This window comes from Colias croceus, chromosome 8 (assembly GCF_905220415.1).
Source record: "Colias croceus chromosome 8, ilColCroc2.1".
Lineage (NCBI taxonomy): Eukaryota > Metazoa > Arthropoda > Insecta > Lepidoptera > Pieridae > Colias > Colias croceus.
This window is the reverse complement of record NC_059544.1, coordinates 2086387-2113063: the sequence shown is the minus strand read 5'-3', so window position 1 is coordinate 2113063 and position 26677 is coordinate 2086387. Positions and strand designations below refer to the sequence as shown.

At 32.2% G+C, this 26677-nt stretch overlaps 1 protein-coding gene across 1 annotated transcript in view; it reads left to right on the top strand.

The window, feature by feature from the left end:
* LOC123693839 (START domain-containing protein 10-like) overlaps positions 1–26378 on the top strand; it is a 34223-nt gene extending 7845 nt beyond the window's left edge. The window contains exons 2-6 of the mRNA XM_045639078.1: positions 8693–8840; positions 16614–16746; positions 21817–21933; positions 23771–23921; positions 25402–26378. Coding sequence (XP_045495034.1) covers positions 8693–8840; positions 16614–16746; positions 21817–21933; positions 23771–23921; positions 25402–25767 — 915 coding nt within the window. The 3' untranslated portion in view covers positions 25768–26378. The remainder of the gene's footprint in view (positions 1–8692; positions 8841–16613; positions 16747–21816; positions 21934–23770; positions 23922–25401) is intronic.
* The last annotated feature ends 299 nt before the right edge of the window (positions 26379–26677 follow it).

Below are 26677 nucleotides of genomic sequence, written 5' to 3'. Positions count from 1 at the left end.
AGTTTAACCTTGATACCATTAAACCTACGTAGGTTATGTGTGAACATAGTTACTTACTTTAGCTCTATATAATCGGTTATATGACTATATATTCTTACTTCTTAGATAGAAGAAGGAAAGCATTTTATATTTAGCTGCAAAATATTTTTACAGTCTTCTTCTGTCATATAGCTAGGTATACTTATATTTTATAATAATTACACGCAAGCTTTAAGCCTTAACGTAAATCGTAATCTACGAAAAACATGTCTCCATAAGTAGATAACCACCTATAAAGACAACCCGAAATCTTTTTTATCACAAATGCAATGATATTCCCAACAGTAATTTTTCCTTATGTCGCTGAAATCTTGTTAGTCACGCCGGGGTGACTCCGTGTGCCGTGACAAAGGAATAAAAGGTAACTGACATAATTCCATAAATGATTCCATTTTTCGGCTAGATTCAGCACAAAATGTCATCAAAATGCGGGTTATTTTGGAGAAATGTATTGTATTTTTAACGGGAACTATATTTTCTATCACCAAAATTTATATTTGTCATCAAGTTGTATCACCTAATAAATAGATCTATCACCACGAAATATTTTCGTTCTCAGATAAACAAAAATTGTTCCCAGGTGTGAATTATCAAATTAATATTAATATGTGTGTAAAATAAGAGATCGATAACCAATAAAATAATATTTCATTACATGAATATAAACTTCGTTCTTATAATAACAGTTTTGTTACTTAAATAATAGCTCTGTGCTCAGAATGGTAGATCTGTCACCAAATAAATCGATTATCGATCCCTGACTGCGACTCCTTTTTATTTGATATTTTGTCACCAATACAGTAGTAACATTTTATTTCGTTCAGATATTAAATTAATAGTATTCGTTACCAATTTAATACATCAATTTAGAATTTAAATGAAAAAATGATCAAAGGGGCGGAGACAAATTGGCGCTCTTTAAAAATTGACATGTGCAAACATATTATCGGATTAGCCATACGCTAGCTGACCAACCCCCCACCAGAAGCAAAAAATGTGCTTATCGGCCAGAAAAGAAAAAGGGGGCGCCCTTCGAAATCCAAACCAGCGCTGATTATTTAGTGATTATTGTTTTTTAACAATAAATATTGATTATTTTAACTTTAATTAAGTGTTTTATCTACAATTATGCTAACCATTAGCCAGCTATTAAACCAGAGCTGATTATTCAGTGGTTATTATTTTTAAAAATAAATATTGATTATTTTAACTTTTAGTAACATTATATGATTTATTGGTGATCTCTTTAAATTAGTTTGCTTATATATACTTATTAGGACACACCTATTATAATACATACAAAGATATTTATTTGGTACTAGACCTTATATCTCAGGATTTTAGGTGATTTAATGTGGAACTGATTTTGCATTGTTTGGTGACTACATTTTGGTGACAGATCTACTATTTTGAGGACAAACCCTATTACTTAAGAAACACAAAACTAATTAAATTGGTGATAGCTTAAATGATACCCATTTTTAACACGCTTATATTAGTTCCGCTTAATTTTTGTATGTAATCGATTTTGATCCACTTTAAGTCTGACTTTAAGCGGACAGAATTAATTCAAAATTTGTACACTTATCAAGGATTGGTGGCAATATAATAATGTTATGAATTTATCTTACTAAAGCACGTTTTTTCAACGGCTTTAAACTATATTTATTATAAACTGATTTGTTGCATTTTATTTCGAAATTATATAATTTGCAATACTTTGTTGAATCTGGACCGCTCTGAAGACTATAAATTACATCTGAAACAGAAGTTCGTTTAATACTTAAAGCGCTTACAATTTAGGTTAAATGTTTACCGTATTTTTACTGTTTGGAGTATTTGCGGGTATTGTGTCGTTGCATCTCTAAAGCTCGTTCTACTTTCACGTTATTTTCTTGAAGAGGACTTTTATTCCTTCTCAGTTCTCAGTTACATTGTCTTTTAAATGCGAAAGCCGTTGCCATGTAAAAATATGCAAAACTAGTAGTGCATAATAATAATAATTTGAAAAATATAATTATTTTTACAGAAATAAAGCTTGAAAAAAGTTTTAAAGTACCTACCTATCTTAAATTGTGTATTTGGTTGGTACAAATGTATATAACTAAAGTGATATTATTTTTATAGCTTACATGAACCGTGATTGTCTTATTTAAATGTGTTAAAGTAAAACACACTCCAAAGTATTCGACTTTTCTCTTCCAGAAAATTATTCTATATTCCTGCAAGTCGAAATTACGATGGAAGATATTAATTTATTCCTCAACTAAATGGAATATTTAAAACTTCAGCCATTTTGAATAAAGATAAACGCAAGGAAAGTTGAAAGACGAGGCGAAGGTATTCAGATATTTCCCTTTCAATGTCTAGCTGTATCGCACCTGTCAGAAAACATCGCAGGCATAGACAGAGCATCACGTTGAGATGAACACAAAGGGGTCTTTGAAGCTGATCAGTCTTTATGTTCGTTGAAATTCACGCTATCTTAATACTAAATAAGCTACGTTTGAAGGTGATGTAGAATTTTAATATTTCGTTGCCGTGAGGTTGAATTATTTTCATTTTTATTGGTGTTCACGCCCTTACGAAGAACTTAATCAGTTTCTCAATTTCTTCAGTTATTTTTTTTGTGAGGGACTGAATAGCGAAGTGTATAATGTTTAACTTAGTAATTAGTATATAGCATGAGGTAAGCATGAGGTGGATTTGTGTCAGTGACGTTCGAATATATAGAGCTACCCAACTCCTGAAAAATATTGTCTATAGGTATAGTTCTGAGACTATTAAATGCTAGGCTTAAAAAATCTTACGCTTACTCATATATGATATCTCAAAAATCTAAACTTTCTAAAGGTTTAAACTTGTTTTCAGTAGTAAGTAGTTAGCGAAAAAGTACGCCGTCTTAATAGATAGAAAAAATATATCCTATGATCTAATAAGCACTATTAGACACCCGTCTCCTGGGAGAGACGGGAAGATTGCCTTTTTAAAGGCTAAATCAATTTTACCCAGCCTCAAGTATAGGGCTGCCAACTGGGGCTTATAGAGGCGAGACAAAGTTGAAAACTTTCCTAGATAAAGTAGGTAGTTCAATTTATCTTGCTGCGCGAGACTTAGATCATTACTTAATGATCTAAGGCGCGAGATGTAGGTTACAAGAAAATAATATTTAGTTTTACTTGCATTTGAGATGTACTATATTTTAAGCAGGCGTTTTGTAATAATTTGTTCAAAAATATAGAATTTGAGTTTTTGTAAAAAGACATAATTGATTGATTGATTGATTGATACTTTGTTTAATTCATTAAATTATAGAAATATTATATAAATTATAAAATAGATAAATAAAAATGCTTCTTTTTACGATTGACAACCCTATTTAAGTGGCATTTTACTCGTACCTAAGGGATTTGTGGAGATGGTTCCCTAGCAACGTGACGGCAATTTCAGATATTTCTTCACTCTTATTTCATATGTTATTCTATCTCATTAGACTCGAAATGCTTAATGCTTAAAGAAAAAAATATATTCTTTGTATCGTCAGAAAAAGTTTTTTTCATAAAGGAGATTGCCCAAGTGACTATGGCACTTGGTATCGCAATCAAACTTATTGTGTCAAGATGAAATATAGCTCAATTTAAAGCTTGATGTTAGTACTTTTAGAAACGATTAAAGTTTTTATGTAAATAAGCCGCAGTTCGCGACTATAAAAATAAAACAATAGTTTTATTCAACACTTAAAAAAAATACTTTATCGAGTTTAAACTAACGATGAACGTTAAGTTTTACATTTATCACATAGATAATATTTTAATTTACAAGACAAATGTGAAAAGTAAATCGTAATAAACATTATTTCAAAATAAATAACGTCGAACAATGCGTCGAATACATTCATTTCAAACAGAAACTATGACATGACGCTTGCAAAAGAGATAGATATATGTGTCAAAACAAAAACATTTACTTTTATTTCTATTTATTCGGTATAATTACGACTTAATAGTGATAAATATGATCATTATAAATACAAATAGGAATTAACAATATCACGAACACGAGACACAACTAGTATTTTACCGATTCCATACGTGGTCATACATGTTTCAAAACACAAACTTTTACTATTATTTCAATTTATCAGGTATAATTAAGACTTAATAGTGATACATATGATCATTATAAATACAAATAGGAATTAACAATATCACGAACACGTGGCACAACTAAAATTTTACCGATGCCACCCGTGGTCATTCTCCTTTAGGAAATTTATTCTTTCAAACAGTTTGAAAGAATAAATTTTCAAAGTAGTTTGTATCAAACTTATTTCGTATATGGAATGAATGTTTTAAAAGTATGAGGATAACGATGCCTTTTTTTGTTATTACAATAAATTTTAACAAAAAAAATGTAGATATATATTGTATTCTTCTAAAATTAAAAAATATTTAATTAAAACTTTCAAGAATACTAAATACATTTGCGTTTGTCGGATATTTCCAAAGCAATTTTAAATAATATATTTAAGGATTTAAAATTGTTTTGCAAACATCAGACGTCTAGAACAATATCATTAAAAACTAGCATTTCACCTGTGTTTTCGACTGCATGCCATTTATCATGCTAGAGCCCCTTACTAATTTTTATCCCTTTGAGTTTAAAGTTTCATGGTACCTAAGTAGTATTTTTGAGTTGCTCATTCGTCTTATATTTCAGTCAGAAGCAATATTGCAGTCAGAAGTTTTAATACCACTTTTGATCACTTTTTTAAGCAAACCAAATTAAAAGTATGTAATTTTTTTCTTTCATTAATTTGTTATATTATACACTCACCGGCACGGAATCTTGGCCACTTACAAATTTGCCGATAAAAAAAGTTTGGAGTGTTTTTCACGATTTTTTTGTATGCAGATATGTTAACATATTATTTGTTTAATTTTATGGTAAGAAATTATTAAGTTTAAGAATAATCTTTTACCACTTTTTAAGAGTTTCTCGAAATTTGTGATTTGTGCGGTTAAGACGAAGTTACGAATTGTTCGTTTTAAACTTTTTTCGATATCGTTTATGCCGTTTTAAGATATTGTTATTGTTGTACTGTAGTCAATGATCATAACAAACAATAAAAAATGCCGTTAAAATCTGAACATCATGCTCAGGCCATCACAATGTTAGACCAATGACTGCCGCAACATAAAGTACCTAATGTACAGTACATACCACATTCAGCGATGCACTGTGCATGGAGAAGATACCAGGAGACTGGCAGCTACACGTGCAGACCAGAAAATGAAGGCGTGAGGTGCATATCAGCTCGAGAAGACCCCTTTATTGTTCAAGAGATACTCACAAATGGCTTTCTGACAGTTTTTGAGATACGCCAACGGCTTTAAAACACCAGGATAATAAATGTGAGTGAGCAATCTGTGAGAAGACTAATGAAGGAAGTTAATTTGAAGGTTTGCAGACCAGCACGCCGACCAGAACTCCTCAGATATCACAGAGAAGCACGTCTTCGTTTTGCACGAGAACATGAAAACTGGACCCACGCCCAGTGCGTTCGTGAAGTGTTCACAGATGACTGCTAAGGCACTTTACGAGCTTCTGATAGCCAAGAGTCAGTATAGAGGACACGAGAAGGGAGGTTTTCACCCATCACCACACTCAAATTCCGATTTTTCATAGAGGGTCAATAATGGTATGGGGAAGTATAAGTTCTGATGCTCGCACGGAGTTAGTTATTGTAGATAATGGCTTAAATTTAATCAGGTATATTGAGGAAATTCTCCAGGAACATGTTCAGCCCTATTACAGGTTTATCAGTGAAGAAAATTTGCTACTAATACACTATAACGCACGTCCGCGTGTCGTACGATGCGTATAAGAGTACCTTCAAGAGGTTATTATTGAAAAATTGGAGTGTCCAGCTCGTAGCCCGGATCTTAATCCAAGAGAACACACCTGTGACATGCTTAAAAGAAACATAAAGTTCGATTCCAACCCAGCACCAATGTAAGATGAGCTTAGAAATACAGCTGGGGCCGTTTGGTACACTATAGCTCAAGTAGACATCAAAAATGTCTTCTAGAGTATGCCAGACTGGATGCAAACATTGTTTAAGGCAAGAGAAGGAAACACCCTATATTAAAATATTCAAATTTTTTTTATGGAAACGTTATTTCTAATTTTTGTGCATTTTTTAAGAAATCATTTAAATTTCACAGGAAAAGCGTAAATTCTTGTTTAATTCATATCTACGCGGTAGTACTTCTTATAAACTTCCAATTATTACTAAAAGTTAGTAAAAACATTAAAGAAACTAGTTTTGATTAAATTTTTATTGAATTTTGTAGTAGAAAATAAATAGTGTTATTTTACGCAAAAATTTGCAGTGGCCAAGATTCCGTGCCGGTGAGTGTATTTGTAACAAAATTATGAATAATAAGAAAACTTAAGTATTCTTCTCACATCACATTTGTAACCGAAAAGTAGGGTAATAGTTCAAAGAGAATATTGGAAGTCAGCCAAGAGGCCTATTCTCAGCTAAGGCGAATCTGAACCAAGTTAGGTATATAGCCTATTCAGCACTTAGGAGTCAGTGACCTCAGCATCTGGGCTTATTTTTATTACCTTTTTATTGTATTAAATCCTGTATTTTATATTGTAAACGTGATATTGTGTGTATGCGTTTTATCGTCACGTTTAAATTTCTCTTTATATTTGGGTAGAGTTTTGGTATACAGTAATATTAAAATCTTTATTTTAATATATTAAATAATTTTGTTAACAATGGGTTTAACATTGGGGACCTTTTGTTTCAGTATCTGTGCCGAAGGAATGTCCTTCTAGCGAAGAGACAGCAAAGCTGAAAGTAAAAATGCTCTATCGACTTGATTCAAATTTTATTTTGGAGATAGATTAAGAAGTTAAACCATACAGAGGCTGGTTGCTGAAGCTTTTCCATAGCAAATATTATTTGTAGATATAAAATTTTAATGAGAACTTTGTATTCATGTTTCAGTATGTTACATATTGTGAATTTTGATTATGGCGCAAAATTAACGTTTATTTCTACATTTATTGTGCATACGTGATCTCGTTCCTTTTCCTTTTAATGTGATATGAAAGCATATTTAAAATATTTAAAAAGTTCATTGAGAATGTTATTTTTATTTGTACAGCTTTGTTTATTCAAATATATTGTAACATGAAATATAATAATTTTCTTCGCTACAACGTTTCCTCTCGAAGCAATACTCGATTGTTTCCAAAGCCACTTAACTTGTTAATTACTGAGTTCTGGAATATTCCACTTCTGTTTATTTTCCATTTTCTTTATCATTGGTTGTTGTTTTCGCTTAAACATCGTTGAAGCAGCTTTTATATTATGATAAATACCTACTTAATGATGATAATTAATTAAGAAATTTATGGATCGGTTGGAATGTTATATATTTTTGATTTTTCTTTTTGATAATTTTGTTTTTTTTCCTTGGTAAGGCATGGCAAATAGTATTTTTTGGAAAATGTTTTCTTGTTTGTATTTAATAACGAAGTTCATTAAATACATATAATATTTACATACATCTATAATTTTTGTGAATCATAAAAATTGTCTTATATATTTTTTATATTTTGCAAAAAAAAGGATGTTGTTATGTTTATTTTTCTTTTGTTTATTATCAGTTTATTGATGTCTACTGCTGCAAAAGATGTTGTCTGTAAAGAGTTATTGTTATCTTTGCTATTAAATTATGATAATTAAGTGTACCTACATAAAAGAAAATTCGGACCAATCAAAAAGACAGGATTGATTTACGTTATTTTTGTGTCCTTTCTTATTTATATAAAATTTGCGAAACTTTAATTACAAAGTAATGTATCAACGTCATATAAATCACGTGTAATAATTTTAAACTTGCAAACATGTCACGCCATACGGCGGAAACAGCGCTTAAAGTTTTAATTATGTAACGTAACACTATGAGTTGTGCTTTCGTATAGTTGCGTTTCTGTTCAATAATATTGCTAGCGATATTGGGAATAAATGAAGTGAGATGTGCGGAAAACTTAGCTGGAACTTGGAAGATATTATATTTTCTTAGTAAGGTGTTTTGGAGTTAAGACAGATGGTGTTATTTATGTATTCATTTCTTTTAACCATGTAATGTTGTGAAGGAGCAAATTAATTTTTAAACACTCATACAATATTGTAGTTCACATTAGACCATAAGGACGAACACTAGAATCTAGATAACAACCGCCCTGGGCACTTTAAGATAAGCTAATTATTTAAACTGTTTCCATTTCAGACTTATGTTTATCTTCATTAAAAACTACAGTCATGTTTATAACTACTCATATAATAAAGAGGAAAGATTTAATTAAGATATATACCTAGGAATATATAATTATATGTTATTAGTATAACACATGAGCAATATAAATATTTGATTTATTCTGTGTTGCGGAAAAGTGAAGTCTAGTATTTTATAATTATTAAATCTAATATTTTCATTTTATTTTTAAGACTGATCATAGCGGCCAGATCAGGACGGATGTTCTATATTAAAAAAAAAAACCTGCCAAATGCGATTCGGACTCGCGCACTGAGAAGCCTCAATACTGACTGCTAAATTATCCTCCCCAGGTGGTCGCTGAGTTTGAAGACGTGGAGCCAGACGCCCTGTACGACGTGCTCCACGACCCGGAGTACCGGTCCGTGTGGGACACCCACATGCTGGCTGCGGAGGACGCCGGTCACATCAACGTTAATAATGACGTCGGGTATTATGCGAGTAAGTTTTATAGTTGACTTTGTAGTTCGGAAGATGGTAGGGGTAAAAATGGATGAACAGATTAGCAGATATATGTATACTAGGTTTCCGCCCGCGGCTTCACCCGCGCAGTCAAAGAAAAACCCGCATAGTTCCCGTTCCCGTGGGATTTCCAGGATTGCGTCATTTTTCCGGGATAAAAAGTAGCCTATGTCCTTTCTCGAGTATCAAAATATCTCCATACCAAATTTCATGAAAATTGGTTCAGTAGTTTAGGCGTGATTGAGTAACAGACAGACAGACAGACAGAGTTACTTTCGCATTTATAATATTAGTATGGATTATCTTATGGGCAGGCTTTGTAGACGGGTTATAGACATAGGTATATTCAAAAACTAAACATTTATCAGACAGTCAAAAGAATACTGAATGTCGAATAAAGAAAAGCGCAACTTTACAGTTTTAAGAAAGTGGCTTTTCCGTTATGATCTTTACCGGGTTTTAAGTGAAATTTCTTTACCGGGGTTGGAAAAAAATTTAGTGTAACATTTTTTCGTTACGCGCCATCTTTTTCTTATCCCTACCTCGCGTGATTCGACATATTTCTGTAAAGTTGCATATAGTAAATTATTTTTTGAAAAAATAAGGTGTACACTAGAACACGCACACATTTTTTGAATCCTGCCATCAGCTGACTGTGATGTTAATATAATTATTAAGGTAATAATACCTGTTTCGAATAATTTGATACAAACATATTAAGTTTATAGTATGTAATCAGAAATGCTGAAATACCTTTATCAATATAATTAATGACTAATTGGTCATTACTCTGTAATTGCATTTCATTGTTTTCCGATACGAGTCAAGCGGTTTTCAGAGCAAATTACGATAGAGCAATATTGTTGTCTGAATTATTTCCTTTTTCCTTGTCTCTTCATATTAGTATCATAATTACGACTGTCGCAACAAATTACTTAATACTTTACAATCAATATTTTACAAGACTTGAAATTACAATTAAGGTAAGGTTATTAAGTAAAATAATTACCAAATAATTTATTAGGGTTTATAATTTGAATGTAAAATGGATCATAATAAATTAGTAAAATATGTTTTTTTACGAATGTCAAAAAAATGAGAAATATGTACATACCATTTTTCCTCAAGCAAAACAGTTCATTTTAATGCAGAACCGATTGCAAAGATGTAGTTGAAACTTGAACGAGTTTCAACTTTCACCTGAATTGTGCGATAAGAGGGTTACGACCGGTGAAGTAGTTTGTAGTTATGAACTTTAAACGTTACTTTACAGTTTTTAATTTGTAAAGTACGATACAATTAAGTAGGTACTTGAGTAAAAGATATTGAATATAATATAAGTTCATTTGCAAACATATTGTGTTTTAACGCAAATTTACAGAAATAAAGGAGAAATTAATAAATAAAAAAAGCTTTCTCTCAAAAGCTCTTTGTCTATAAACACCCTTAATTAATTAAAATAGTGAAAAATAATTCAAGCAAAAAATGAAACAATTTTAAACAAAAAATGAAGCTTCATAGTTCTTTTGTTCATGCGATCTACGCATACAATTTTCAAATGAAAATACCGTTGAAATGAGCGATCCCAAACAGATAGCAATGTATGAATGTGAATCGACGGCATGTGGCATGTGTGCATGTTTGCTGGGAAATGCAGGCATGCCGCATGCCGGAAACATGCACTACAGTTCTAGCATGAACGTGAAACAGGGCCGGATTTGAATGATGGAATTGAAAGCCCCAATTTTTTTTATTATTTAATTTTAGGCTGTTTTTTTTTTGTTGAATGTGTAATGTTTTATTTTATTATCTTAAACTATGACCTATCTGACTATGCTGTTAAGTATAAAAGTATTGAGCTTACTAATTTCGGTAAAATAGGTCCAAGGAAACTAATTGAAAGGTCTGATTAATTAAAGTTCTTATTTTCAAGTGGTAGCCCTTAGGTTTTATCTTAAAAGCGGAGAACCAAGGTATAAGGGGATAATGTAGGTGAAGTAGAGCTAAGAGATCAGTTACTTTTTGCTCACTAGAATCAAGACACGTTAAGATTCTTTTGTTCTGTTCAATGATTATGTCTCTTGATCAAAAAATACGCGAGCTTACAATTATATGAAATTATTTATTAATCGTTTTGAATGGTTATGTTTAAATTATTTTTTAAGCTATTGCATAGCTTCTATCGCGGGCCTTGAGCGCGGGGACCGAATCGAGAAATTCCGTAACGAAAAAACCTCACGGTCCCCACTCCGACGTGCGGAGGTGTGGCTTAAAGGCATAGCATGCAATAGCTTTACCGCGGCAGTCCCCGAGTGCCACACGTATTTTTTATTTCTATGGGTAATCTAGTCAACAAACACGTGTAGACAATATTGTTGGAATCAGTTAAACCTATGTCCACGAGACTGACGGGTAAATAACATTATTTTCTTATTTTCCTTAATCTGGATCTTGTGACATTTTCTTTTTCATTAATTATATTTGACCACTGTACTGTTTTCCTCGACAGTTTAATAAAAAAGGGCTCCAAATTAAATGAAAATGTCGAGCAATTGTTTCCAGACGAGAGAGTTAAAAAATTAAATTCGGTTTTCAATTTATGTCTACCCACATCACTGTTGATTAAATTGGTGAACTAAGACATTGTGACAATCTGTATTCCTGGAACCCTTAATTATTGATATGTTTATGACATTAAAAATAAAAATGCACACACATTAGAAAAATTGTAAATAATAGAAAATTCGATCATGAGACGGAACTGTAACCCACGCTTTTTTTCCTAATGGTGGCGATGTCTAAGCGCTCTGTAAACCTAGATCGAAATTTTCAAATATGTGACATGAGGTAGCTACAAACCAGCAATTACCGACCGGAGTAGATTAAGGTCTCGACCCTAATGGGAGAACTGTATGCAATGAGGACAAAAATAGCCTTATAATAATAGGTTTGATCATAAATAGAGTCAACTAAAAGTCACGACATATTTAAATATTAGGTATTATTACTAAGTAAATACATGGAAGCACGGTTTCAAAATTTTCCTTGTTTTTTTTTCTGTCATGCAAACCTTCTCTGAACAAAAATGTACACATAAAACAAAGATTTATCCAATTTGGTGCAGTCGTTTGGAAGTTATGCACGTACAAATATTACGAGTAATGTTAAAATATCCTGTCACGCTATTCAAATTGAAAATATAAAGTGAAAAAACTAAAACCCAACTACGACAATAACCGGCGCTGAAAAAGTATAAAACAAGATTTCAGAATACTGAACTGAACAAAGTTGCTAATGTAGTTTCAAGTAAAAGGACACAGTAGACTCTACCAAGATGCCTTCGTTGTAAATTGAAAATAATGTCATACAATACTATTCTGAAGTATGCAATATTCCACTATGTAAAGATAAATTTTCATGTTTGGAAAGGCGTAGTCACACGTTACATAATATACCTATCTACCGTAGCTCTTCAACAACGTGTGACTACGCCTTTCCAAACATGAAAATTTATCTTTACATAGTGGAATATTGCATACTTCAGAATAGTATTGTATGACATTATTTTCAATTTACAACGAAGGCATCTTGGTAGAGTCTACTGTGTCCTTTTACTTGAAACTACATTAGCAACTTTGTTCAGTTCAGTATTCTGAAATCTTGTTTTATACTTTTTCAGCGCCGGTTATTGTCGTAGTTGGGTTTTAGTTTTTTCACTTTATATTATTTGTACTTTTTGGTGTTAAAGTGTATTTGGGGGCATAATATTAACAAAAGTTAAACTGATGAACTAATAAAGAAGCTATGGACGAAAAGATGTGAATTATATGCAATCAGCCCATGAATACAGGTAAAGTCACGAGCAAATGCTAGTAATATATATATATTCAAAATGTACAAGGAAAGCGCTTTCAAATGATACTAAACACGGGATATTTATCTTAACTTTATTTTTTTACTTTGTATGTTTTGTCCGATAGAGGACGCCACATTAGATTTTGTGAAACCCCATATAGCCTATAACCAGCGGACAATTAAGACGCTTCTAATGATATGTCATTTGTCAAATTCTGATAAGTAGTTTAGACGTTACTAGGGAACAGATGAACATACATACATACATACATACATACATACATACATACATACATACATACATACATACATAGCCTGTCAAAATCATAACCCTCCTTTTGCTTTGCCGTAGTCGGGTAAAAATGGAGGCATTACAGTAGACTAAGTCGAAACAAAGAAATGGTACCAATAATTCCACCCCAAATCACACGGACTAAAAACTACAACGGAAATTACGCAGTGAATATTTAATCTGACGTATTCATGTTTTAAATTATTTAAACTGCAAAAAGCTTTTATGCATAGTGACGGGAATTTCCTATTAAATTTCATTAAAAGGCGTCCAGAGAGTTCCACTGGATATTAATTACGAAATATATTTTAAAGAGAGCCGTAAATTGTAATTAATTTCTATGTATTTAGATGGTAGGTACTGCTTATAATTAATATAATTCATAATTAAGTTGACATATTGACTAGAATTAAATTTATGTATTCTTACTAACATAGTTATAAGAATATTGTCACTAACAAGTGGACCAATGATGTTACAATAAATAAATGAATTATTATTATTATATTATTATTATAATTTGAATACGTAAAAGTGTCCGTATCTTCCATACTCCAACTTTATTGCATTTTTTAAATAAGTTAAGGTAAGGCTATCTAGAAAGACAAAAAAACTGAAAGATACGATATGTGCAGAAGGGAAAGGGACCTTACAATTTAGGCAGTTTAACTTTTATCACATGTTTAGTATGGCAGATACAATATACAGTATTATTACACTATTTTGTGATAAGTTAAACATTTTTTTAAATTAATAGATGTAGTTTAAATATTCAATATCGCGTGTCATATCTGTGAATAATTAATGACTTAGAACAATGAAGGAGGCGAAACTTTTCCCTCGAGTTATTAAACAAATTATATTCTGTGTGAGAGAATGTCGCTATATCACCATCGTGACATAATCCATACTAATACTTATTATAAATGCGAAAGTAATTCTGTTTGTCTGTCTGTTACTCAATCACGCCTAAACTACTGAACCAATTTGCATGAAATTTGGTATGGAGATATTTTGATACCCGAAAAAGGACATAGGCTACCTTTTATTGCGAAATATGTACCGCGGGCGAAGCCGGGGCGGACCACTAGTTTAAAATAAAGACATTGAAACTTCAATACCCCTGTATGATATTCTTGTTGGTGTTTATATCCCCCTATCCTAGAAAAGCGTATAATAAATATTTTCCTAAATATCGTTTGCGGAGAAATGGAAAATATATCTATAAAATAAATTAGTCCCTTCCATAACTTGAAATTTGCCTCGAAGGCAAATTAAGATCATTGAGGATTATACCGTGGTAAGATAAGCATCTAATTCGATACAATCATTGACATTAAGCAGCTCAAGGCAATAACATCAAAGTACCCCCTAATCGGTCGTCAGATACAAATAACAAATAAGCTATTTAAGGAAAGGTCACTCTCAGACCTCAGTGGAAACCTCCCCGAAACCGACCGTGGGTAGATCAAACAATTACTTATAATGTTGTTATTTGTTAATAAAACACTCGTAATTATTATTTTTGGCTTTAGATAGGCTCTTAATCTCGATGAATAATAAGCGTAATTAATGAAAATGAAACAAAGTCTTCATTTATATAAGTAACTTTAGGAATAGAAAAATTTATGAGATTTTTTAGTTATAGAAATGTAATTTTAATATGAAAATATTGTTTCGTTTTTTTAAGTTTTAAACTCCGTGTGCACCGCACCAACCGTGATATGAGAACAAAAAAGAGAAACAAGTAAACTCTAGATATACAATATACTTACTATCTAATTGAAATGTGTTATTATACTTCTGCGTTTCTTTAAACTATAACTATTGAAAATGTTATATTATATTATAAGGATAATATTAAAACAATAAATCTATATGAAAAAGAATACAAATTGCACATTATTAGTATTTACAGCCATTATGTTCTTGTCCTACCAATAACAGAGATACACGGGGAGCTTATAGGTCACATATTCTAAGCGAATGTCCAGCTATTACCTACCAAACTCTAATGGGATGTACAAACTGCAATCCTATTACAGTTTGGTAACTTCCAATAACCACTTTACATGCTGGCAAATACTGATGTCAGTATTCGATAGAGTTACTGAATTATAAAGACATTAGGAATACGATCATATTTACCTTCTAGTGGCATATTATTTATTCATTCTAAAACATACCAATATCGTTTGTTCGATAATTATCTAAAAAAGATCTCAATCAATGGATAAAGATAATAATCCTTCTTCACAAATTAGTCTTTAAGGATGGTTAGTCCATTGAATAAAAAGTTCTAGAGTGCGTGAGTTAGTAACGTAAGATGTTTCTTCGGAAACATGTCAAGAGTCCCTAGGTTATAAACATACTAAAACCCCGGGACACTAGGAGGAGCCCTGGAGTGGGAGGAGGGGGGAAAAGATCCATTTTTTTTCATTTTTCGCTTAAATCTCAAAAACGGTACATGTTAGAGAAAAACTTTCAAGCAAAAGTTGAAAGGCCATAAAATTATCTACAAGTTGTACCTAGGTCATTTTTTTCTATTCGCAGCCGTTTTCGAGCTACATCCCATGAAATGTGAAAAATTCGAAAGCTTTTTATTTTACCTAACTACTCTAATAAATTCAATACCTCCTAAACGCCTCCATGGTGGAATCTGTTTTTTTTTATCAATGATAGACCTAATTATGAGCAATCTATCTGTACCGGTCACAAGTTGCACTTTTGAGTTTTTTGGAAGAAAAAAAAAAGGTCAACTTCAGTAACTCAAACTACCCTAATATAATATTTTGACAATCGATTACTCCTAAACGCCTCCATGGTGGAATCTGTTTTTTTTATCAATGATAGACCCAATTATGAGCAATCTACTGCGTGTAACTCAGAAACGGTAGGATATAGAAAAAAATGATTCGGGTACAACTTGTAGATAATTTTATGGCCTTTTAACTTTTCCTTGAAAGTTTTTCTCTAACATGTACCGTTTTTGAGATTTAAGCGAAAAAAGAAAAAAATTGACCTTTTCCCCCCTCCCCCCACTCCGGGGCTCCTCCTAGTGTCCCGGGGTTTTAGTATGTTTATAACCTAAGGACTCTTGACATGTTTCCGAAGAAACATCTTACGTTACTAACTCACGCACTCTAGACCCCCCTTGGAGGGACTCATTCAATGGACTAGGTTAGCACGATGTTTGTTGTTCTTTTACGCGAAAATTAAAGCTCGGATCAGTGGCGTAGCGTGGGCTTTCTCTTCTTGGGGCGTAGGTACTGAAAATATGCCGCCCCTTGTTTTTTTATAATAATATGTACTTCATGTAATATTTTATACGTTATTCATACATCATAAATCAGAAATGCCCAGGAAGATCACCTATAAAACTTATTATAAATATTTCCAATATCTAAGATTATTATTTTATTTTCCGAATTAAATTTTGCGCTTTCTGTTCTCCTCTTAATGCTGCCCGGGATTAAGGCCCCAAGAGTCTTACAATTGCTATGTAACTAGCTCGGGTTTAAATAAAATTAAGCCCATACTTTCATTATACTCTTTATTACAACGAGAAACTGTAGACAGTTAAAATATGTTGTATTATTTAATAGTGTCATGTCCGGCGCCTCTCAAGAACCGGGACTTCGTGCTGCAGCGCTCGTGGCTGGATACAGGAGAAGAGAAGATGATCCTCAACCACTCTGTCTTCCACAAGGATTACCCGCCGAGGAAGGGATATGTTCGGTATGTTGTTGCCAATAAATCTACCATAGTATCACAGATACTAAAATATTATATGTTGTAGGTAGTATGAGTACTGAGTAGGTATAAGTATAGTATTAGTATATATGTATAGGTGTTAGTGTGCATTATTAAAACGTTGTGTGTCATGTGTGTTTGGTGATTTGGCGACAATAGGATTTCCTGGAAACTCAGCGACTTGAGTCTTGACCGATCATCTTATATTTGGATATCTGTTGCACTTATAACTTTTTATTGTTTTAAGCTTTTATTTTTTGGTTTCTTTGTTTGTTTTTATTCTTGTAATCTGTTTGGTGAGCATAAAAAATTATAGTTCTTTCTTTCTTGTCATTTCAACACCGTTTATATAGAATGCGGTGTAATCTATGATTAGTGAAGGGAAAATTGATCATAATATGTAAACCCATATAGTTCTGAAATCCCACTGCCAATAACTTGTAGTTACTGGATAAATTATTAATAACGTATTGAACCAGACATCAGCAATAAATAGGTTGCCTTGTTAGTTATTCATGAAGAAAATTTATTCGTAGGTATGTAATGAATTAATTTCGATGTTTTCATTGAATTGTATAACTGTCATGTATTTATTTTATTTTATTTTAAACACTTTATTGTGCTGCAAAAATAACAATAGTAGGCACAATAAAACTTAAGCTAGGACATACAACACAGAAGGCGGCCTTATTACTAACAAGTAATCTCTTCCAGGCAACCAACAGATTGTTTATGATATAGTATTGTTGGATGATAAGTATGAAAATACATAGTTAAAAAGGACGTGTGGCACTCGGGGACAGCCGCGGTAAGCTTAAGCTATTACATAGCATGCCTTCAAGCCACACCTCCGCCCGTCGGAGTGCGAGCGTGAGGTTTTTTCGTCACGGAATTTCTCGATTCGGTCCCTAATATTAAATATAAGGTAATATAGAAGCTATGCAATAGCTTAAAAATATTTATTCTTTTCGTTTCGCTTAAATACTACTACAAGTCGCATAGTTAAATTACCTGTACAATACGTAAGTAGTACTTAGGGGATGTCCTAGCATACTAAATTAGCTCTAATCGTTAAAGTTTACATTAAATACGTGTGCAGTTTCCGTTAGCTTTCCCATTAACATGAATTTATTATCGTTGTGTAGCTAACACTATAAATACATTATAATGATTAGATTTATTAATATTTTATAGTAGTTTGCAATATAGGACAAAGTAAGCACATCGTTTATGATTTTCCTATTACATTTCATCACTATATCTAGTAAGTACGTCGAATATTTATCTAAAATTTACAATTTCACTATGCGGTTAAAATTATGACTCTGTTCACAGTATCATTTAATTAAAACAAGAGTGTAAAAACCATCGAAAAATTACTTCCTTTTTAAATTGGGTATATTATGATGATGTTTAAATTTATTACAACGTTAACATACATCACACATAATATCGTAAATAATATATAACATTTTAGTACCTATCATAAAAGGATGTATAAACAGCCAAATTGCCTATAGACGGGAAAGAATAATCAGTTCTATAGCTTTGATTGAGCTCATAAACACAATTACTCTATCCAATAATAAATATTTTTACTGTCAAGCCACTGTTATGAAAACAATTGAATAAAAAATTGTGTGGAAAGAACCTTACTAGTTTTTCGACAACATTATAAAATTAAAAGACAGATTAAGTTAATAGGATTACAATTAAATGATCCTTCCAGTACCTTCAAGTTTTGATTTCTTTTTAGCCAATGTCATCAGTCATATCATCATTCAATATGTAAGCTTCATCTTAATATAAATCTCGTGTCACAATGTTTGTCCTCAATGGACTCCTAAACCACTTAACCGATTATAATAAAATTCGCACACCATGTGCAGTTTGATTCAACTTGAGACATAGGATAGTTTAAATCTCAAATCGTTTTAGAGAAAGCAGGCGAAGCCGTGGGCGGTAAGCTAGTAATATAATATATTCCGATTTAAAATACTTTAAAATCGGTAATCTCTTCATTCACTTGGACTGCAAAGGATATGTATCTTCAGAACAATCAAAATTCACGGTTTAATCTAAAAGTTCATATATTTTAGTATAAAAACTGGATAAACAAAATTCTACGAAGGACAAGGTAATAATAAACAATTTGTTATGAGTTTGATGATAAAATAGCGATTCATTTTGCTTCTCTTTGATTTTTTGTAGAAATGATCATTCAACCGGAAAACGAAGTCATAAGAAACGTAACATGATCTTTTTTATGTAGATTTACCTTTTATTTACGTTTATCGTAGAGTTAAGAAATTACAACATTTTTTTCTACCAATTTATAAAAGAAGAATAACAAATTACTAAGTATTGCTAATGTAAGTAGAATCTTAAACATTATTAAAAAAAAAATGCGTGCGTGTACACACGTACGTACGTACACACGTACGTACACACGTAAGAAGTGAAACTTCTTTATGGCCTTATTTTTCAAAAAATAATTTACTATAGGTATGGAACTTTACAGAAATACGTCGCATCACGCGTGGTAGGGATAAGAAAAAGATGGCGCGTAAGGGAAAAATGTCACGCATAACGAAAAAATGTAAATTTTTTTCCAACCCCGATAAAGAAGTTTCACTTCAAAAATTACAGATATCGTATCTTTCATTCTTCATTATTAATTTCCCCATTAAATAAATTCAATTTTGAATTCGTCATTTCATCATAATAATGGTTACACCTTTCAAATTTACTAATAATTTTCCGGTCGGGAAGGTAATTTTGTACTAAAAACCAATCAGACTTAAATTCTTAGATTCTGTTACTCGAATACCCATATGCTTTAATGTTATTTTTTTTCACCAACACCAAGTTGAACTGAAATTTTCCATTCCAATGCTATTATAAACATTCAGTTTTCAGATTCAAAAGTGTCATTGGAATACCATTGCATTGGCTTTAGAAAGCTTTCAATGCGAAAAGCTTTTTTCGAATAGGGTCATTCGCATTATTATCATAAGATTACCTATAATGTAAACTAAATTATACCCTTAAAAACCAGCTCCTTAGGTTCATACCGTTACGTAGCTTAGGGACTAACTACATTTCTTACTAAAATAAATCGCGTTTTTTATCAGCATTTCTACTTTGTGGGTTAACAATCTCTCAGATACAATCTACAATTCACAACATTTGAATATTCGCTACACCGTAATCGACGCCTATACAATCTGCCAGCTCCCATTTTCTGAACCATTAGATGACGCGGCCAAACCCTGCTCGTAGGCGAAGCGATCTCATCTCATTAACATCACTATAGATAAGATACCAAATGCGTCAATACTTAAGTGACCTTGGTTACCTGGAAATAGGTTGCAAAAAAGCGTATCTATCATTTAGCTGTGACGGTTATACTTTTAGATTGGTTAGGCAGAATTTTCGAAGATAGGTTCAGTAGATTTTTGTATTCTATGAAACTTTCGCGTTGTCAGTGTGAACAGCTGAACCAATTTCGATAATTATTTTTTTAATATATTCCTTGAAGTACGAGAACGGTTCTTATGTAGAGAAAACGTAAATATGTACCACGGGCAAAGCCGGGGCGGACCGCTAGTATTTGATATTTTTAAATAACATGGTATAGAATGAGATATAAGGTGAACTTTAAACATGTAATTACGAGATAGATTGACGAATAGAAAAAAATACGACACAATTTTTACCAATTTAATCTAAACACTATGAAACATTTAGTTATGGTCTACGGAAATTGTATTTTCGCCAATAATACGATCTGACGTTTGAATAATACATTATAGTCAGTGATTTCAAAGGAAAAAGACATTAATTCCAAAAATTTTCCCAAGTTTAAGTTTTGTTAAGAAGGAAAAATAAGGAAAAAACATTCAAGAGGAAAATTTTGACAGTTTACGTTATGAGATAGAACCGGCTTAAATATTAATTTGCTCTGAAAGTACTTTTATTTTATTAAAAAAGTTTTGTTGATGATGAAACTAGTTCAGTTTTGTTTGAGAACATTGGGAAGATTCCCTTCAATTTTCTCATTAAATGAAGGTATCTTCATTTAATTTTCTTTTGGTTTTAATCTTAATCTATACTAATATTATAAAGACGATAGGTTTATAATTATGTATGTATGGTTTTCACGCATAAACTACTGGACCGATTTTGATGAAATTTGGCAGAGACAATCTTTAGACCCTGAGAAATGGCTACCTTTTATTGCGAAATATACCACGGGCGAAGCCGGGGCAGTTTTAAATATTTTTCTTAGCTGTGAGTGTATGATCTTATATTAAATATGGAAGTTGTCGAATATTATTCAAAAATCTATTTGCCAATCCATTATACATTCAGATTACATAAAGTTTCAATTATTACCTATTTTGTTTTAATAAAATTTGCTAAAAAATTAAGTAAGGCGTTCTCTTTCTAGTCACTATTTAACCATGTTTTTATTTAGACATAGATATCTATAGTTGTTATATCATATAAAAATAAGCGATAAAGCTTAAAACACACGTGTGGCTTTGCTCATGTGGTACATACTCTAGATAAAAAGTAAGCATTTTGTTATTCCGCGCTATATTTTTCTATTGCAAATTGCGTCTTTTACAGTCGAAGAACAGCAAACATCTTGGTATCCATAAAATAAAAAAATATTGTTAGACACAGGCGAACTAATTCAAAATATAAAATGTACGTTTTTAAATCCATACTATATAATATTATAAATGCGAAAGTAACTCTGTCTGTCTGTCTGTTACTCAATCACAACTTAACTACTGAACCAATTTGCATGAAATTTGGTATAGAGATATTTTGATACCCGAGAAAGGACATAGGATAGGTTTTATCCCGGAAATCCCACGGGAACGGGAACTATGCAGGTTTTCTTTGAAAACGCGGGCGAAGCCGCGCGTGGAAAACTAGTAAATGAGGATTGGCTTGGATTCCCATTCAATTTTCAGCTTGTTAACAACTATTAAAAAGTTATATTATATGCAATAATAACTAACTAATCTTTCCATTTACCAGGGCACTTTCTTTAATGACGGGGTTCGTGGTTCGGACCCGCAGCGGGCCCGGCAGTTGGCTGGGGTACGTGTCGCGGTCGGACCCGCGCGGCGCGTTACCTGCTTGGCTAGTAAATAGGTGAGTACAATATAATATTATAGTAAAAATATATTAATACCATGGGATAGATAAATGACTCCTTTCACATATTGTTTTTTTTTAAGTGAAGCTTCTTGCGCGCGCTGAGAGTAGAATTTATAGGTCACATCATGGCAATGGCACGCTATGGAGTAAGGCGATTTTGGTATCTTTGAAAGTTTCACTTCTGACACGTGAGTTCGGCTCTTTTATTTATGTACGCGTAGGTGAACTATCTCCCATGTCAAACGAAATATTGTAATCAAAACAATGCTTGGGTAAAATCAAGAATGAAACAACAGCAAAATAAAAAGAGTCGAAATCCTGTGTTGCACGATTCATCGCAATAAATAAACGAACCTTTACCTGTAAGTGTCTATCTTCTTCGCAATGATATGATGAGATAGAAAGAATAAATCATTTACGCATAAGCACAATATGTATCGAATTGTATTTGAGGAAAGGTTGGATATAAATTGATCATAATGGGCCGGAAAATTGAGGCGGGTGCGTTTTTCCAAGAAACAATATAACATAATCTTGGATGAAATATGTATTCAGTAGAATTTATTTTACTGTAAGATTATTAGGAAAATAACTTTGTCGTGTCGTCCACCTGTAGTTTCTGGAATTTTGTACCGCATAGATTATTACATTTTTTCTTATATAAAATGTACTTATTACCATCTGCCACTGCACTGTGTCTTTAAAATTTATCAGAAACGGTTTAATGTTTTGTATTTGTGATATGTACAGATTTAATTTCGTGTCATATAATCATAGATGTGTTTAATGTTATTTAATTATTAAAGTGGGAAGGTACAGGGCTTTAATTAACAAAAAGGATTTCTGTAGCGAAAATTTGCCTCGTAGCAATGACGTAATTTAGCGTTACATAAGATCAAGAAGCTTATATCTAACATAAGATTCATGCATTCATTTATTTCATAGTGTAGATGTTGAAACTTGAAAGATTTTTTTAGATGAACACATATGTAATATTATTAAACCTAATATGGTAGTTTATATACATAATCACCTCTTTTATTTTTAAAAGCTTTGTAACGGAAAAAACTTCTGTGAGTTTAGCGATTAATTATGGGAACATCTACAGTGTTATGTTGGCCTGGTAGCTAATATTATTTTATTTCCGATTGTGTGTCACAAAAATATATCATTCTGAAGATATATATTGAGGCAGTAAATGTTTCTCTACGAGAATTGTTATAGCCGTATCAAAGCTGTGTAGAGCAATGGATTATATACGCTCGTACCAATATGCATTTTTACTTTAAATGAATTTCGTTTGAAATAAAGTCGTTTTAATTAGTTGAAAATTTATCTTATATAATATGTATATAAAATGAAACCCGTTTCGCGTTGTTACGCCATCACGTGTGAACGGCTGAACCGATTTCGATAATTCTTTTTTTATTGTATTCCTTAAAGTACGAGGATGGTTCTTATTTAGAGAAAACGTAAATATGTACCACGGGCGAAGCCGGGGCGGATCGCTGGTTGATTTATATAAATCTTACATGTTTCACAAGCTCTATCAAAAATTGCTAAAAATTAAGAAGTTTTGAGACTTATATAATAAATCTTGGGTTTGCTTGTCTGGTTGGTTGGTCGGTTGAACACGCTAATCTAAGAAACTATACAGTCCAATTGAAAAAACGTATTCATTTATTTCGTAAGCCTACAAAACATCACGCATGGCCAATGGGAGCGGAGCATCTATAGCAATTAGCAAATATTGCAAAAAGCAGAAAAAATCCTTTTCCAAGCAGACAAAACTGCAGGTCTCAACTAATTACCATATTCTTATTTCTTTCAGAGTGACAGCTCAACTGGCGCCCCGTCTGGTGCACCAGCTGCAAGCAGCCGCCAGACGCTACCCCGGGTGGAAAGCGCTTACCGACTACCCTTACCATAAGCCCTGGAGACACCCGGAACAAGTACCGACTTATCGGATTAAACTTGAAGATGTAAGTGTTGTATATTGTTCAATTTATTTCGTAGTCAAACATTTGTACAGGACAGTCTTTTTGTCATTATTATTAGTTTATACCGTTACTTTGATAATAACATATTTTTGCAAAATCTAAATAGCATAAAGGTTAAAATCCAACACGTGAAAATGTCATTACAAGAGCAAATTATAACTTGGCGCGTGTAAATAATTTTATATACCTACATATATCTGTTTATTTAAATATGGATGTTCGTGTTAATGTTAATGGTACCATATTATAAATCCCATCCAATTTAATTTCGTTTACTTCCAAACCACGTTAATTAAGTCCCACATTTACAATTTCTAAGTACAGATTCTTTAAGCTATATCATTTCACTAGTTTCAAATATATACTGATATGGAAATATAGAGACGATTTATATTTATGTAACGTCGAAGGTTTTCTCTAGATTCATGCTTTTAATACTTACTGAATATTAATGCTCACCTTCGCTTCTATATCTTCGCTGAAATACTGAAAAGTAACACGTCAGTGAATTTAAATTTTCATCTGCTTCGCTCTAGATAGCGGAATATATATTACGTTTTACCTATAACATATATTTTCTCTGTCAGAACATATTTTGTATAGATTAAGTACATATTTTATAAATGTTTCTTATCTAATAATAAATGATGGATTAATGGCATTCCTATAAATAAACTTACTGAAACCAAAGCTTGAAAATCTATTAACCAAAATACGAAAAGCTCTATAGAGCATGAATATCCCATTAAAAGCTGAAAATAACTCCGAAACTTCACTCTCAATATCATTCCAATAAACCAATACGTTTCAAAGAAGTTAACTGAAATTTTACAGGGGACCACAATTTGTAGAACTCTATCCTATTACGGGCCACCGAAAGTTAGGATTGTGAATATATTTTACGTTTGTGAACCCAACTTTTCCGAGTGGAATCCATTAATTTTTTGTACGCTTCGTTTATCGTTAACGACATTTCTGTCGAGGCAAGTTTTCGTTATTTATCGGAAAGTTTTGAAGGGTTCATTTCGTTGGGTTGTTGCTTGATTTAGGTTTACCTTTAATGTTTGAGTATTATGACCTTTCGAGTTGTTGAGTTACTTTAGAAGCTGTCTAATATAATTTTGCGGGATATATAATATTTTTTATTTTTTAAATTTTGCCAGTTCTTACCGCCACGCCTGTTACAATAAATTCTTTTGACAAAAATGTCCCTTTTTATGAACAAACTTTATCAATTTGGCTAACGGTAGGCCAGATTGCTGTCATTAAATGTAATTACCACAAAGTAGGGCTGGCATTGTTTTATAAAACCCAAGCACCCTTTTGTGAAAAACCATATTTTGTAGAATTGTACTCAAATATTATTTTTATAAAATTGTCAAATAATCTTCACATAGAGGACAAGGTAATTGAATCAATTACGTACGAAAAAATAATTAATGATGTGTTTTATTATTTTCAGTGCATAGATCCGGACGCACCGACACCACCTCCCCAACCTGAACCAAAACCAAACACTTCGAAAAAGCAATCAATCCCGCAAGTTCACGTGAAAGAAGTGGAGAGCCAAAGCGTCGAAGATTTAGGAGACATATCATCAGAATTCAGCGTCGAAGTCGAAGAACTATCAGAACTAACTCTGGATAACACTAAGAAAAAGGGCAAATTTTATAAGCTAGTAAAATCCATGAAGAATAGACGAAAAAGCGTCCAAGTCGCCAAGAGCGCTGATAACCTCGTCGATGGAAAATCAGAAGAGAAACAAGAAAAGAAGAAGCCCTTCAAATTCCATCGCAGATTCAGCTTCAGTAGAGGCCGAGAGGATTGAGATTGCGTAGTTTTAATGGTTGACTAATAATAGAAATGATGATGAAATTAGTTTTAATGGTGTGAAGCTGTTTTGGGGCATGTTGGGTATGTAGATGTGGCACCGAATTAAGGGCAAAATAAATGAATATTTCAAAAGTTTATAGCTTTGAATGAACGCACAAAACTGTTAAAGAAATTTCACGAATGACATCTTGTCTTCGATAAGTCTCATTTTTATCCAACTCCCGAATAATTTGTTTATAAGTAATAAAATTTGTCCATAGCTTCGATTCCACCATGTCATGACAAAATTCTATGTTCGATTACTATGTTATCATATTTTCTGTGGAAATCTGAAAAATTCCACTGAATCTTGTATTTCACTGCAGTGTGGTGTGTTCGAATGTTTGTAAAGGGTTTCTGCCATAACTCGGCAAAATAAGTAGGTATATGAAAGGTGTTTTACAAATTTAATAGTTGACCCAAAATAAATTGAAATAATGAAATATATAAATAAATTGATGAATTCAAATAAAACGTTTGTTATATGGATATACCCACGAGGGTTCTTGAGTAAGATGTTGAAGTAGCTAATGTATATAAGCGTTTGTAACATTTACCTATATCTTCTTTATATGTACTTCTATATTTATTCGTTTCGCTTCAACTTTACTATTTACATTGTATCAATTGCTGACTATCTACTATTGTATATTAATGCGTGATTAAAATATATTAAAAATATTATTACTGAGCTATGTAAAAATCAATAATAATGAAACATAAATGCGGAAAAGTGTTTTCTGTTTTTATTTGTATAGACAATCTCACGAGGATTTGGTTAGCGCTTTGGTTAGCGCCAAATGCTATTTTATTTTACTTAAACTGTTTTTGGAGATAGTATCTTATAAATCCATTATTTGTATATT